This window comes from Cololabis saira, chromosome 19 (assembly GCF_033807715.1).
Source record: "Cololabis saira isolate AMF1-May2022 chromosome 19, fColSai1.1, whole genome shotgun sequence".
Lineage (NCBI taxonomy): Eukaryota > Metazoa > Chordata > Actinopteri > Beloniformes > Belonidae > Cololabis > Cololabis saira.
The window spans coordinates 22,749,414-22,765,288 of NC_084605.1; the positions used below are offsets into that span (position 1 = coordinate 22,749,414).

At 38.6% G+C, this 15,875-nt stretch overlaps 1 protein-coding gene across 1 annotated transcript; it reads right to left on the reverse strand.

Moving 5' to 3' along the window:
- Positions 1 to 247: 247 nt before the first annotated feature.
- cops3 (COP9 signalosome subunit 3) lies at positions 248 to 15,498 on the reverse strand. The gene is made up of 12 exons (XM_061707817.1): positions 15,330 to 15,498; positions 12,579 to 12,708; positions 11,742 to 11,854; positions 8,854 to 8,903; positions 7,943 to 8,035; positions 7,471 to 7,650; positions 5,398 to 5,538; positions 4,000 to 4,173; positions 3,061 to 3,147; positions 2,859 to 2,972; positions 2,677 to 2,757; positions 248 to 1,104 (listed from the first exon to the last, which is right to left on the reverse strand). Exons 1-12 carry the CDS (start codon positions 15,382 to 15,384, stop codon positions 1,051 to 1,053), a joined length of 1,272 nt encoding a protein of 423 aa, XP_061563801.1. The 5' UTR covers positions 15,385 to 15,498; the 3' UTR covers positions 248 to 1,050.
- Between the last annotated feature and the right edge of the window lie 377 nt (positions 15,499 to 15,875).

Here is a 15,875-nt window from a genome sequence, read left to right on the forward strand (position 1 = left end):
GGGAAATCCCCACTTCCGAGGACAAATGGAACGCGGCAATATTTGTTTTCCGGTTAAGTCCCGCCTCCACGGATGGATGCCGCCTCGTGATTGGTGGATTATCCCTGCGAACCACATCCGCTTGTATAAGGACGCTAATTGGCTGAATCACAAGACATCTTCAGTCTTTGAATTGTAAATGCTGTTTTTTGTTTTGACAATAAAAGATGGCAACTCAAATACACCTTACAGAGGAAGAACCGAGAGCTATATTCTTAAACAATTTATTATTAACAGATCCACAATGCTCAAGCTCCCATATGACATGACAGTTTGGTTTCAAATGCTGACTTCACTGCCTACAAAAACAAGCTGTCAAACCAGTTTTTTTTTCTTTTTTTTGTGTACAGTGCTCTAGCGATCTCTAGTGGATCTGACCTAAAAACAAAAGAGAAGAGAAAAACAAAACAAAAGAAAAAAGAAAAAACAGTGCACCAAATTGTGAACGACTTCTCCACAGTGCCGAGCTTGGTCAAGGGCATATCCATGTTTACAGGTTTGCATTTGATGATATCTACATTCTAACCAAGGAGTGAGAAGGAAACGGTCATTGCAGTCTTTACAAATGTAAAATATAATCAGTTTTATTCCTTGTCAGCCAAAGATGTGTTACCCCATATGTAATGCCCTCCAGTTACGGCCATCATGCAGCAGAACCAAAACAAACAGTGAGATTATTCACACATATGTTTGGAACAAAGAAGTCCAGTTTTTATTGTTGTGGTTTCTGTCAATGTAGCAGTGACGCTCCAACCTGAACATTGATAAATAAAACACTGACAAAACTGTTTGTTGTTTTTTTTTTTTTTAAACCTTATCTCTAAGGATCATTTGTTATCCTTAAGACACCGTGAAGTAAGAATAACCAAATTTATCATTCCACACAATTAGATTTTCCTTGACCAATGTCCTTATGCAACAGAATGTTTGTTTTCCTCTTTAAAAAAATCCAACTCATCCTGGGAAGAACGTGTTGGGTGGCTGCACCGTTCTCTCCCTTTCCAAGGCCTCTCAGGAATAACTCGACGTTTTGCTACCAACATCATCCTCCTGCGATCCCATACTCTGGAAATTAAAAAAAAAAAAACAACAAGAATGTTAAATGCCATAAATACATCAAATCAAACTAGGCTGGCCACCGGTTTCTGCTGCACCAGCATAAAAAGAAAAGATTAATTCTTTTCTTGTGTCCCAGTACTAAGCAGGATTATGATAGCTGATCTGAATATCTCTGGCTCAGGTTTTTCACCACCAAATCTGGATTTTACTCAGACCTGCGTAATTGCGGCTTAAAGCACAGATTCTCAGGTGTGACCTATGAAATGCTGCACGCTTAACAAACCTAAAAGACATTTTATTCACATTCCTTAGATAAACTGTAAAACTTCAGGTTTTGGGTGGCTTGTACAGTCGTCACGAGGGCTGGGTATTGATGAAATTGCTTCAACGTTGAGTATCAAAAAGCACCGTCATTCAATACTGCAGTGAGACTCCACAGTTCCTCTGCTCCGTCCAGTCCGGGCGTAACAGGGAGGTTTTAAATAAGCCAATGAAAACACCATCAGTGGGCTCCAGGACAGCTGGTAGTGGAGACAGTCCATGTGGAATATTTGCCATCAAGTCCTCTGTTCAGCTTGCGGCGTCACGTGTTTTGAACAAACAGTATTCATCTCCATTTGTCATGGTGGCAGATTTATTCAGGACAGAGGCAGTTTTCTGCTCCACTGGACTCCCGTCATCTGGAAATTTTAATCGCACACATCTGGCTGCGACCATGTGTAGCTACTATGGAAACTTTGTACACTTCTGGAGTGAAATAAAAAACCTAAATGGAGTTAGTTAGTTAGTTCTTTCTTTCTTTCTTTCTTTCTTTCTTTCTTTCTTTCTTTCTTTCTTTCTTTCTTTCTTTCTTTCTTTCTTTCTTTCTTTCTTTCTTTCTTTCTTTCTTTCTTTCTTTCTTTCTTTCTTTCTTTCTTTCTTTCTTTCTTTCTTTCTTTCTTTCTTTCTTTCTTTCTTTCTTTCTTTCTTTCTTTCTTTCTTTCTTTCTTTCTTTCTTTCTTTCTTTCTTTCTTTCTTTCTTTCTCTCTTTCTCAGATGTCGAGGTGCAAAGTAAAACCCAGATTAGACTCCTGAGTTTATTTTTGTTTTTTAACTTAGGTCAAAATATTGTTTAATTAGTCTTTTTTTAGGAGAGAGACCTTGCAAACACATGAGTTAAATCCAAACCAACATAAACCTTGCAGGAGTTGGCACATATCGATGCCTATCGGGGCTTAAACATTACTCACATTAAACTGCATTCTGTTGATTGATTGTCTTCTGAAACTACTTCAATAGTGGATGAAAGCCTTTTCAAACATTAATGTCTCAGGATTTTAAAAGAATATTGTTCAGGTTTCAGTATCCCGGATAACAGAATCGATTGTTTGAGAAGTTGAATCCGTACCTAGCCTCATTCAACACATAATAGGAGATGCAAACCTATCCCTTCTACTGGAACGACACAAATTCTGCACTGGGGCATATATTTCACCTTTTCAGGAGTAAAATCAGTCTCAGGGCATCAAGCAATTATATAAAGCCCCACCCATATGGAAAAAATGTAAAATAATGACATGCTATTGAAGGGTGCCTCACCTTCTGCACAAATTGTGGGTTTACTGTGATTTCTTGATCCATAGACTTTAGTTTCTCATCCAGCTCTATACATTTCAACATCTGAAGAGAGTAAAAGAACACATACTCTATTAGTTATAAAAAAAATACACAAAAAAAGGAATGCAATGACGGAGAACACTCGATCCAAAATTGGGCATCACCTCTTGGTCAATTTTGTGGAGCATTGCTGGGTTGTTGTATTTTTCAGGGTTGTCATGGAAGCAGACCATACCGTCCTTTTGGTTAATGCTAGCGTAGATCTCACCATCTTCAATCTGAAAGGAGCGCAGAGGAGGATCAAAATCTGCCTCCATTCACAAAGCTCCAGGAGTGGATCAGCAGTAAATGCAAGCAAAGGCTCACCATATGTAAGACATATTTCTCTGCTTCCTGGGGACCTGACAGCTGCACTCGACTGGCCATGTCTGTCAAAGACAACGTCAAGAAGGTCTGTAGGGGAAGTAGAAAGTAGAAACCGATAAAACACCTGCATCATGACGGGCCAAAGCGCTGATTCTACTCATTAAAATGAAAACATACATTTATCAGAGTCACTTTTACACACCAGAACCACAGACTCAGGGGCCTGTTTTCACATCTACAACACAGAAATATATTCTGTGGGTGAGATTCGAGGATGTAGAATATAATGGGAAACTGATTTTGCGTCGATACATACAATTGCATGTTGGTCATATCTACAGTGAGGATGAATAAATTGAAGGCTGCTGATGAAAGTGTGAAGAGCTCCAGAGCTGACTACACATTTAAAGTACATCTTCAGGTATATTGTAGCAATTCCTTATTAGGGATTTTTAAATTACAGTATAACATAAATGTTTCAAAAAGAAAATCTTTGGTGAGGATTATGAAATGATCAAATATCCATTGGTATTCCGTTAAAAAGGCTTTGGATATCGCTTCAGACGAGGCTTTCGGTTTAATTATGCCTTTTCTTATATGACGAGTGTTCAGACTTCAGTGACCCAGCTCCTGCTGAGGAACCCTTCTGTCTCATTGTCTTTGGCTCAGCTTTCCAAGAATGAGTCAAGGCTGCTTGTCAGCCCTCAGCTCTGGGATGTCTTAGTTTTGATTGTTGTAAATGATGATAAACCAGCTGACTTAAACTGGGCCGCATTATAAGATTCGTTATGCCCCGCTTTAATTGTAGCAACCCTCCCACACACGAAAGCCCAAACATCAGAACGTGGTTAAAATACTTTTTTTGTTTATAAATTATCCAAAGAAAAACATGTGCTGTGTGTTAATAAGTGGATGATCAGGAAACAATCAGGCCCCCACCTTCGTTAGCCTCTGGATGTTCTTCTTGTAGAGGGACGAGAGACACTGTTTGACCAGGCCTGTGTTGTTGTCTCGTGAGAAGATCTCGCTGTGTTTGTTGACCAAGTTGCGCAGCTCGGTGGGGTTGTTGGTGGTGTAAACCTGAGCTAACTCGTGATACGTGTTGCTCAACGGCTGAGGAAAACAGAAGAAGGAAAAAAAAGACATTAACAGCTAAATAATGCACAGATCTTTGCAGGATTTCAGTAAGAGCTCACACAGCATGAAACATGATGAATACATCACTAGAAGCCACTCGCACTGATATTTACAGCTACTATGTTGTTCACATGTACATTTGTCTTTGTTACTTGCTCTGCATAAGACTTCAATTTCTGAACTTTTTCCTGTCTTGATTTTTTAAATATTTATACATCTTGTAATTAGCTTCTAATCCTGAAAGTGCAATCTGAATAAATGGGAAGTGTCCATCCTAAACAGTTTACAGCTACTTGCTCTCACTCGGAGTATTTAATAACATCAGTGGCTGCAACATAAAAGAGATAAAGTGATCATGACACTGGTGAATGTGAAAGTATGCCAGGCTGTTCGCGGGAAGCTTTCCTCACAGCAGCGTGTGGTAGCGTTGTTGCCTGGCTACCTTTAGCTTTGTTTGATTAACATTTTGGTCGAATTGATGGCAAAGGGAAGCGATAGGGATGAAGAATAGCCTGCGAGGGGAAGTGAAGTTCACAGCTAGATGAACAACAATATTTTGCCATATTTTGATCCATAAACTATGTTTTATGGCTGGGCGTCTGTTGAATGTTACAACTACAAGGGGAGCTTCATATAAAGGGAATATCTGCCCATTTTGAGCCCAGTTTTATGCTGAAATGAACTCCTGTGCAAAACCAAATCTCCTTTTATAGTTTGTTAATTAAAACAAATGATGAGACTTACTAAAATATTCAACTTTGTCGTTATTCTTTGGGTTTCATCAATAGTTATGCATAATATATTAAGGATTTTCTATAATCTTGTAAGAAGTGTTTCATGTTCATGTTATGCTGAACAAAAACAGGCTGAGACATGATTTTAAACGTGTACTGAAAGACACAATGCCTAAGTTAGTGTAGACGATCCCTGCAAAAAGAAATCATTACGACAAATTTAGAAAAAATTCAAATTATTTATAAAGATGCCTCATTTGACAGCTAGAACAGTTAGGATTTTTAGATATTTAAATCAATATATATCTTCTATTACACCATAATAACAAAACTGGCTTTACATGCAATTTTACCACCACAAAGCAACTAAACAGGGACTAATATTGTGTCTTTACCTGATCAACATCTATACTACAACTGAAACCATTCTGTTTATAAATTATGTGGTCTATTGTGACATCCGTACCTTGACGAACCTCCCTACTATTTGTGAGGTGTATTTGGGCAGCGGCTGCACTTTGCCGTGGAGAATGAGTGACACCAGGATGTATTTCTTATAGGCTTCCAACATGATGTGGCTCACTGCCATGGCTGGAGTGGTTATTGCCTGTTGGAGAAAAGAGACAGGTTAAAAAGTACTCATATTACATGTCTACAAAAGTTACAAAGACCTGACCGTCTCATTGAAAAGCAAAGAATGTCACGAAGCTGAGATCATCTTGTCCGCGGTAGATTATGGTTAAGTTATTGACATGCACGCATCATTTCGGTACTTGTATGCGTTGGACAGAGTCTGGTATGGAGCACTGAGGTTCTTAAAACTCCTCCTGTGCACTCAAACATGATCTGCTATTCGTGGTCTGTGCTGAACTCAGCCACAGACCTACATCCTTCCAAAAGTACAGGAAATTATTCTCTTTATTCCAAAGATTTGTTTTTTATCTATAACCGCTGCCTGAACTTAACTGTGGAAAAGAAACCCAAAACATTCCACTATGCTGCTCCCTCAATTGGAATCAGCTGAAAAATCACGTGAATTTTAAAAAGGAGGCGCATACACTAAACAAACTAAGTAAATCTTATGACATACTGGAGGCGGACAGGTCAGACTGAGAATGTTATCGTTGTTCATTTAGCCTGAAATCACAAAGATGTTTTATAGTCTGATTGTTTTTTCCCTCCAAGTTTTAATGTTTTGAATCGGGTTAGCTAATAGGGTGGTTGACTCAGTTGGTAGAGCGTTTGCCCATGAGCCTGAAGGTCAGTGGTTCGAGTCCTAGTTCCTCCTGTGTCCACCAAAGTGTCCTTGGGCAAGACACTGAATCCCCAGTTGCTCCTGGTTGTTAGGCCAGCGGTGCGTATGGCAGCTCTGCAGACAACCGGTCTGTGAATGTGTGGGTGAATGTCTACAGTGTAAAGCGCTTTGGGGCTGTAAGAGTACAGCTGGAAAGCGCTATATAAGTGTTAACCATTTACCATTTACATGAGCTGCCTGTACAAAAGACGAGGCGTTATTTAACCGTAACTGATGCTGTGAGTAGCTTCTCACATCTTGTGGTTGTCAAACTGTTTCAGAAGCATGAAATTGTTGGCACGTATCAAGCAAAGAAAATTGCTGAGAATTGCTGAAAAAATTGGGATAAGAAATTATCGTATTATTAAAAACGGGAAGAATAGTGGGGAATGACAGTGTTTGAGGAAGAAAGGAAGGAATGGGATCGGAACAAAATCTTGAATCATCTTGATTGGCGGCGTTTGGTGAAATCAAATTGGAAAACAAAAAAAGCAAAAAAACGTAGAGCTCACAGCTATGTTTAATAGTGAAAACAAGAGCATTTCCACACACGTACTGTAAGGCAAAGGGAACTCAAAGGGTTGGGACTAAACAGCCATGTAGTCTTAAGAAAACAACTCATCGCGAGGCTGATCGGGAAAAAGGCTCCAATTTGCTACGGAGCATAAAGATTGGACTCCGGAGCAATGGAAAGTCACATGGTCTGTTTAGTCCAGATCAGCCGGCTACGTGAATATACTAAATTACCGGATTATTCCACCAATGGAATATTTTCTTTCCAGATGGAACGGGCGTATTCCAGGATGAAATTGGTTCATGATTCATCAAACTCAAATTGAGAGCATGTGATATCATTTTCACATGTGGATTGGCCACCACAGAGTCCAGACTTTAACCCCATGGAGAATCTTTGGGAGGTGCTGGAGAAGACTTTGCGCAGTGGTCCAAGTCTCCCATCATCAATACAAGATCTTGGCGAAAAATTAATACAACTCGAGACGGCAATAAATGTTGAGACATTGGAGAAGCTTTTGGGAATTATTCCACAGGAAATAATGCTGTAATCAAACCTTAAAGCAGTCCAAGTAAATACTTGAGTTGTTCAACTGTTTTTCTGCACAAGCGAGTGTATTATATTGCGTGTACTGTGGTGTGTATTTTTGCCAAGCTGAGCTGCAGCCTATCTTGCCAAAAAGACACTTGTATAAAAGTGGTATTTATTGGTAGAAAAACAAAAACAGGTACCTGTTCATAAAAATACAGTGCTCTTTCAAAGTTTTTGAGGCCCGTGTAGATCATGCCACCATAGTAGTAGTAACATAAAAAGTGCTTTGCATCGTAGGCTCCATTCTCCTTGCAGATGTCCATCATGTCCAGCTCCAAAAACGGCAGGGCGGGCTTGAAACACTTCGCTAACAAGCACAGCTGCAAGAGAAGCAGTGAGAAGTGAAGGCCACGGTCCTCTACTAGATTCTCACACAGGAGGGCACTTCAGCTGGATTAAAGCATGCCTGAATTATTTACCACAGACATCACATGATACATCCCAACTGTGTGCATTCAGCAGATGTACAAAAATAATTATGAGAAAACAGGGATGACTTAGATGGCAATAACAAATTAAACTGCTAATTATACCTTATTCAGAAACTATATTAAATGTGCAACATTTTTGGATCATAGTCATGGAGAGCGGGCATCAGGACCAGTGACTCACCTGACACAGGTCTGCATGAACTGAGGTAAGTTGGTTTGTGTTCATCTGCATTTTGTCTATTGCCTGTTTTAGGACGACGACACCCCTCAATGGCTGCCATAGGAAGAGAAAATGTGAGTTATTCAGCTGCAGTCTTGGATACATTTTAAAATTCATTAAAAAATTAAGAACAAGAGGGAAAAGGAGAACACGGTACTCTTGGGTGCTTTTATTTAGCATTGTGTAAGTGATGAGAGTATGCATGTTAACTTGGTCTTGGAGGACAGAGATGGAAAAATATGATTTAAAATAAAGAGGATGTGGATTTTTGCAAGAAGTGGAAGACAAAAACTGTAAACGGTGCCTTTAAAATGCGATGCGTGAATGGCGGCGTGTTGACAAGAACAACAGTAACTCAAAAAAGCAAAAGTAAAATTCATCTATTCTTTGTTAGACAGTAGAAGTGATGCCACAATTTGCAGCTGGGTTGTATTGAGTCCTGGTGAAAACTTGGCGAAAGCTGCACTGTCGATGGGCTCAAGACCTAATGTTTTATAGTCTAAAGAGCCGGTGTTCCATCTACATCTCTACACCAGCTGTGTGTCAAGGAATACACACTCTACTCCTCAATAAAAAGGAAAAACTTTGATCGGATGCACAGCTCACAAAAAAAGAAAACAGTCTACCAAAACCCCTAATTAAACAAACGCTTACATTCTGCATTCTCATTTAACATTTTAACTTCTCAGTCTTCATTAGCAACACAGCAAAACACTGCAGACTGCCGAAAACCAGCGGTCTGGCACAAGCACGTCAGCAATGCAAAAACTACGAAGAGGTACACAAAAAGTCATTTTTCTTCAAGATCTGTGTGGTGCCTGAATAAAACTATTGATTCACTTACAGATTAGAAAACTCTTCAAATGTCTTACCTGTTTCCGTTCCACAAGGGCATTTGTCAACTGGTGGCAGAGACCAGCAACTGAGAAAAGAGAGGAATTAGAAAATATGTCCTTGTTTAGATTAGCAGCTGGTTTTATACTGAACATTTGTTTGCAGGACGTATTTATTTGTTAAAATGCAGCATCTTCATCACAATCATATTTGACAGTCTCACATAAACAATTATGCCATTTGTTTTATTAAGCTCCCAGAAACTAAATTTTGCATCATTTATTACACAAGTTATAAAAAGGAAGATAGTATACAGCAGCCTTAAAGTCTAGTCTGTCTAAACACAGTTTAGATTTACAATAAATGGAGAAATTTGGCTGCTTTTCCTAATTTTCCACATTCAGGAACTCATAAAAGCTCTTTAAACAGGCGTGATTTATTTATTTAATGATGTCTGAGCTAACGAGTCAATCAATCATGACCCGGGAATTGAACAAAGATGATAATGGATAATCTTTCTTTAAGTTTCATCAGAAGGGAGACCCACAGTCTGAGACATTTACAATGTCTGAATCAAATGTTAGACACCATGATGAGTATTTCTAAGTGCTTTTAACCGTGTTATAGTACTTACAGTACATACCCCGATACTTAAAATCCACATTAGGAGCCAAACCAATTCAATAAGATGAAGATTTTAGTTCTGATTGATTGTGAAACGATTTTTGAAGTACCTGTCAAAGGACCCTTGTGTGTAATATATACATCCCCCACTATAGCGGTAAAGTAGACCCAGAAAAATAATACACCAACTTTTTACAATTGTACAACATATTAAAATGTATGTACAATATGCAGGACACAAAACAAGTTTTCTTCGCTGCAACCCATTTGATGCTCCATGGTGTTCAGCGCAGTACAAGTCTTTACGAATGTGGCTGAATTGGTGCTGATGCTGCTAAAGATGCTCATACAACTAACTAACAATGCTAACACTACAACTGCCAACTTATTGCTGCCACGGTAAAGAACTTGTTCTTATGTCAGCCCACACTTGTAGCCTGTTCAATTTCACGACATAGTCAGAACAAATGAAACGTTATTATTTAGTTATTTAGGCTGCGATAGTCAATATGCAATATGCATGTACTCTGCAACTTTCAACCTTTCAGCATGCACAGAGCAAATAACACACCAAGAAACACCAGAATGAAGAGTTCAGCAACTATGCCAGAAGTAATGATGGCTCCAATAGGAATGGATGGATTTCCGGACTCATTGTGAGTGCACATAATCAAGTGGAAATGAGGCTGTAATCAATGGGATTTCCCATTCTGATGTGTCAGTAAATGTTTCATTACAGATCCTGGGAGATCTGTGAGGGTGGCTGGAGACTTGCTTAAGGATGTTGCATTACATAGTCTGATGCTATGGCTCTGCAATTAAATCTGCCAGTGGTCGCCACTCTTGGAGTTATAATTAGAGATGCACCGATCAGGATTTTGAGGGCCTATCACCGATCACCGATCTCGAAAACCAGTATCTGCCGATCCCGATTTTGCCGATCAACGATCACAGCGTGAAATCTATTAATTCATCAATATTGTTGTCTCATGTACAACACTGACATTGTATTATTAGGTATAAAAATTAGGAGATGAGAAAGTATCATGAATTGACTGTTTTATTTCCGGCTGAGTCAATGAGCAATATTTCACCCTCTAGAGACTCTTAGAGACGATTCTCTGAGTTGGCAGGCTGAGGTGAGACCACTTTATATATGCTAAAGCAAGAAAAATCCAAGCTGCAAACGACGCGTTTAAACCCGATGTCTTCTACAACAGAAAGCGGCTGAAGAGCAAAGGTATGAATTCATTACCTTACGATGTAGTTCTTTATTTTTCTTCCTGTCGTTTATATGTCTGTTACGTTCAGCTGAGTTAGCGGCGCTGCTGCATCTCCTTTTCTTTCTCTGCCTTAGCTGCAGCCAACTTTGGAAACTCAATATACTCCTTCGTGTAAAAAACTTTCAAATGTCATATCAGCTTCGTTGTGTTGAAATTCTTTTGTAACATTCCTCCTCGTGGTATCTCCTTTGCACACACTTTGCAAACTGCAAATTTGTTGTCCTTTTCGGACATTGTAAAACTCCCATACCGACGAGGCCAACGCCCCCTTGGGACAGCTTGGTATGAGGTGCGGGAACGCCCGTGCGGGCAGTGTTTGTTGTTGTAAACGTCATCAGATTGGCCCGCTCTGAACTATTATTTTTCGATCTCCGATCAAAACCGATGGGGGGATTATCGGCCCGATCCTGATCAATCGGTGCATCTTTAGTTATAATGTGCTTTCTTGAACATCAGTAAACATCACAGAGGCACCAAACCCATCCAAAGACCCTGCTGTGGATGACAACCCCCTTACTGCGTCTCCTCACCAGCGTGTGGGCAAAAATATAAAGCACTTGAACACACCACAAAAGACTAGGACTGTACAAGAGCACTGAGACACAACTTTGCAGTGCCAAAGGGAAGTTCAGTTTTCAGTATTCAACATAGCTCCAGATCAGTTTGAAGTATTGTAAGGAGTCATAAACCTGTATTTTGTTTTAAATTAAACTACTTACTCATAGTTTGTTTCACACTTTTATCAAAGATTTCAGCTTAATGTATTAAAAAAGAAAAATAAATAAAGCAGTTAAAGAAATTAATTATAATATACATATCTCATTCTCTAACACAGTTACACACATACTTTATGTTCAACAAGTTTAAAAAAAAAAAAAAAAAGAAACAAACAAACATTTAAAAAGGGGTCCAACAACATATTACACACCAAAGAAGACAAAACAAAACAAAACCAACAAACCCACAGTCACTGACTCTCCCAACAAATGTCAGTTTAGTGTATCGGAGCAGTTACTTACAAGTGTCTGTTGCATATCTAATGTGTTCGCCATTGCAGGTACTAATGAAGAGCTGAACTTGGGAGAAGAGTGTCTCAAAGTCAGGTATGTTTGGCATGGAGAACTTCACAAATCTAGATAAAAGAAGAAGAATAAAGGTCAGAAAAATTAAAACAAGCAGCTGCTTTGTTTACTTTTAGTGGTAGACTTCAATATAATAAGGATCATGCACAAAAAAAACAACAAAGATTAAGAAAATAAAACACTAGTTGCTGTAGGGTTGTAATAGGAAGCAGAAGTGAATCATTAGCATTTATATGGTCATTAAAAAAAAAAAAGAAAAAAAACAACTTTAACTTGGTGTGGGCTATGTGTATATATCAACAACAACAGTTTTTAAATTATACAAACATTTATGCAACTAAGAGATAAACAATACCCTTTACTGTTGCAGTTATTCTGTTGTGTTATTACTTTTTAAATTAAAACGTAACAGGTCATTTTTCCTTGTTTTAATATGCTTATGCTTAAGTTATGAAAAGTATTAAAAAGAATTAAGAAAAAGTGAATGGAAAACTTTGTGTAGAACCTACAAATAAGATATTATTCATGGGATTTATTACAATCAACGTAGCAATCAGTCGGTCTCATGTTTCACCACATCAACACAAAATGAAAAGCTACTAAAACAGGACAAACGTAATTTCCCTTTCCAGGAATGAAATTGAGCAGAAGAAACTAAATGAAAGTAGTGGATAATTCAACCAGATAAAACTAATAATGCAGAAGCAGTAAAACACAGTAATGACATTGACAGCAGCAAGCAAAGGGAGAGCTGAGGTGGAAGAAGAAACTTACAGCACAGCAAGCACGCCTAGAGAGTGCTCCTGGATGTCCAAGGCCCCCAGCACCGTGTCCAGGTGGGACAGATTTTTGGCCAGCAGCTCCCCACTCTTGTTGATCAACTCACACAGTTGAGTCATCTGGCCTGGGGGGTGGGACGACAAGGGAAAAACTGAATCGTGTACTTAAGATCTTCAAGGGATCAAAACAACCATCTAAAAATGTTTAAAACAGCAAACATCGCAACTGTAGATGCAGATAAAGATACTGAAATTGAAGACAGCCAACTGTTTCATCATAAATCAGATCAGAATGTCATAATCGAAGATCAGACAGATGCGGCAAAATCTCCTGGTACCCCTGACAGTTCACTGAAACAGTGCCTGATTCCTGCCGAGGGTGTAACAACACTTAACAAATTCAAATATAAGAGGAAACAAAATGTAATTTCCCAAGGTATATATAAAGGTGTCCTTGATATATTCTTAGTAGCCTTTCAGCCCATTTAAAAAGGGAGAAAAGTTGCCACACTGTGACCTTTGGTATCATAACCACACTGAACATGGAGAAAGAGTAAGAAGGAGAGAAGGAATTGTCTGAGGAGCTCAGAAAAAAATTATAGAAAATGTTGAAGGTAAAGACTCCGAGACCATCTCCAACCCAAGTCATGTTCCTCTGATGACAGTTGCAAACACTATTACATGGTCCATGGGGCTGCAGCCAACCTCCTGGGGTATGGCTGCAAGAAGAAACAACCCCAGGCTGGTGAGGAGCAGTGTGGATAGACACAGAGCCAAAAATAGAATAAAAATATTTTTCAAAAAGACATTGAATTTCTCCAATTGCACCATCCGTCACCCCCCCAAAAAAATGTTTAAATAAAAACCAGAGTCAAATCTGTTGATATTCGAACTGAACAGCCGCTTGTTCCTTCGGCCTGAAGGAACAAAACTGTAGCTTTTCAGCAAGTTGCATCAGTTGTATGTTTACGGATGGAAAAACATAACTGTCAAAAGAAAAGAAAACCACACATACTGGAAGATATGGAGGGGACTATGCTGCACTTTGCAGCTACTTTGCTTAGCCTGGTTCAAGGGACCCAGACTCTGTGCAAGTGTCAAGACTGTAATGGCATACTGGAGTCAAAAATACTTCCAAATGTTAGGCAGCTCAGCCTCGGATACAAGCCATGGGTCCTCCAATGGGATACTGACCCAAAACACACAGCTAAGATCACCCTGAAAAGGTTAAAAAAAACACTTAATCATTTTTAACTGGCCCTTCAATGGAACATATACAGGGTCTTTCAAACCTGAGACTACCTGTTTGGAGCTCTGAAGCTGTGAGTGGATGAAAATACCGGTTGACAGACAGAGAACCATCACTGTCACCTACGGAAATAACATGCTGCCACTGTTTTATGTTTAACATCAGACAACAAACAATACGTCTAACGTATAAGTTTCAAGAATAATTTTTGTGTGAAATACTCTTAACTAAAAAAAAAAGCTAATTCTAAACCAGGGTTTATAATCCTTATGTTAAATTTAATACCAATTTAATACCTTTTTCACTACCTTCAGATTTTTTTTAAAAACTGTCACAACATTAAGTGTTAATCACGGACCTTTTAACATTAATACAGATTTTGAACTATAGAATATAGACTATACAGAACAGATTTGTAGATTCATTGATGTTGACCAGATGTTTCACATTTATTTCACTTTGTGAATGACAATAAAATAGACTGCTTAAAATCTAAAAGGTAAAAAATAATACCAATTTAAAAAAAATAATACCTCTGACAGTGAATTTAACACTTTTAATGGCCTTAAATTTGGCAATTTTCATTTATCACTTTTTAATACTTTTTAAAACCCTGCGGAAACCCTGTAAACTGTGTCAGAATGAAATACATAATGATAGATTGAATTTATTTGTGTCAGTTAAAACAGTTAAGGTTATTAAAGAGAACATTTTTAGCTCTCTTTCCTTTCTAGGAAGGGTAACAGAATCTTTAAACAGCAACATATATATATATATAACATTCTCCTTTTCACAGATATTAAAAAAAGTCTAAATCTTTCCTCCACACTATATATATATATATATATATATATATATATATATATATATATATATATATATATATATATATATATATATACACACACACACACACACATATACATAAACACATACACACACACTGGGTGCTGACATGTTTTCTTCACGTGTTAGATTAATTATAAAACCTTAACTTTCTTGACAAGAGATTATTCTCCATAAGCATGAAGGATAAAACGCCCAGCGTCACTGTTTATAACCACAGTGCTGTTAACTACTTCAATAAAAATCGGCTGGTCAAGTGTCCTGTCAAGGCCTTGCGACAGGGTTAAAGTAAAACAGATTGACAGGCGACTGGGAACCAATCAGATCCTCTAATTCAGTCCGCCAGCCAATCAGCGCCGACCTGGGCGGGACTACCGGTAGGCAGTCCTCAGAAATTATTTTCTGGATCAAAAACAAAAAGTATGATTCTGACATTTTATTTGATGCACTATATAGTTCTCAGTGATCCCCAGCGTCCCCGTCCGTCAGCGCATCATCTGGTGGTAGTTTACAGAACTCTCGTGGCATGAGAAAGTGGTTTTTGCGGCGTGTTTACATGATGAAGCAAAAAGAGGGCTCTGCCGAGCTATCGGCAAGGCATTGGATAGCACATGCTAATGCTTCTGACTCTGATGAGTTTAGCAGCCTTACCTTGAGCAGAGAGCTGCCGCACATTGTTCACAAACTGCTCCAAGGCAGAAGCCATTATTTCCTGGGTCCAAAGTGGAGGTAATTTGCACTGTTTTTCATTCAAACGTCAGAAACAACTCCGTCCGGACTGAGACAGGGGGCCACTCAGCCGCCACTGATGTAAACTATCGCGAGACCACAAGAACAGAACAGCCTGTGACGAGACTTACGTACCGTCATTTTGACCCTTAAAGGGCCATACACACATTTTGGGTGTTATAAAGAAAAATAAAGAGTAAAATTGGCATTATTTACATATTAGAATTTTTTTAAGGTGGATTTTTATTCAAAAAATTATCCATTCATAAACTTCACGGGTCCGATTTCAGACAGTAGTCACAATTCTTCCTTTAAAGGATAAGAAACAAAGGAACTGACGTGTTATTGCCGGGTTTTTAACAAAGATGCTTTCTGAAGTAAGAGCTCCTATCTGACTGTTTTTAGAGCACCAATTGAAAGAGGGCTTCTTATACTTCTTATACTTCTTATACTATGTTAGCAATACAC

What these genes read in the sequence shown, in the direction of transcription:
- cops3 (XM_061707817.1), bottom strand. Translation starts at nt 15,384, where the DNA reads ATGGCTTCTGCCTTGGAGCAGTTTGTGAACAATGTGCGGCAGCTCTCT. An exon ending in CTAGGCGTGCTTGCTGTGCT is followed by an intron (nt 11,855 to 12,578) that starts GTAAGTTTCTTC and finishes TCTTTTATCTAG; the next exon opens with ATTTGTGAAGTTCTCCATGC. An exon ending in AGAAATATGTCTTACATATG is followed by an intron (nt 2,973 to 3,060) that starts GTGAGCCTTTGC and finishes CGCTCCTTTCAG; the next exon opens with ATTGAAGATGGTGAGATCTA.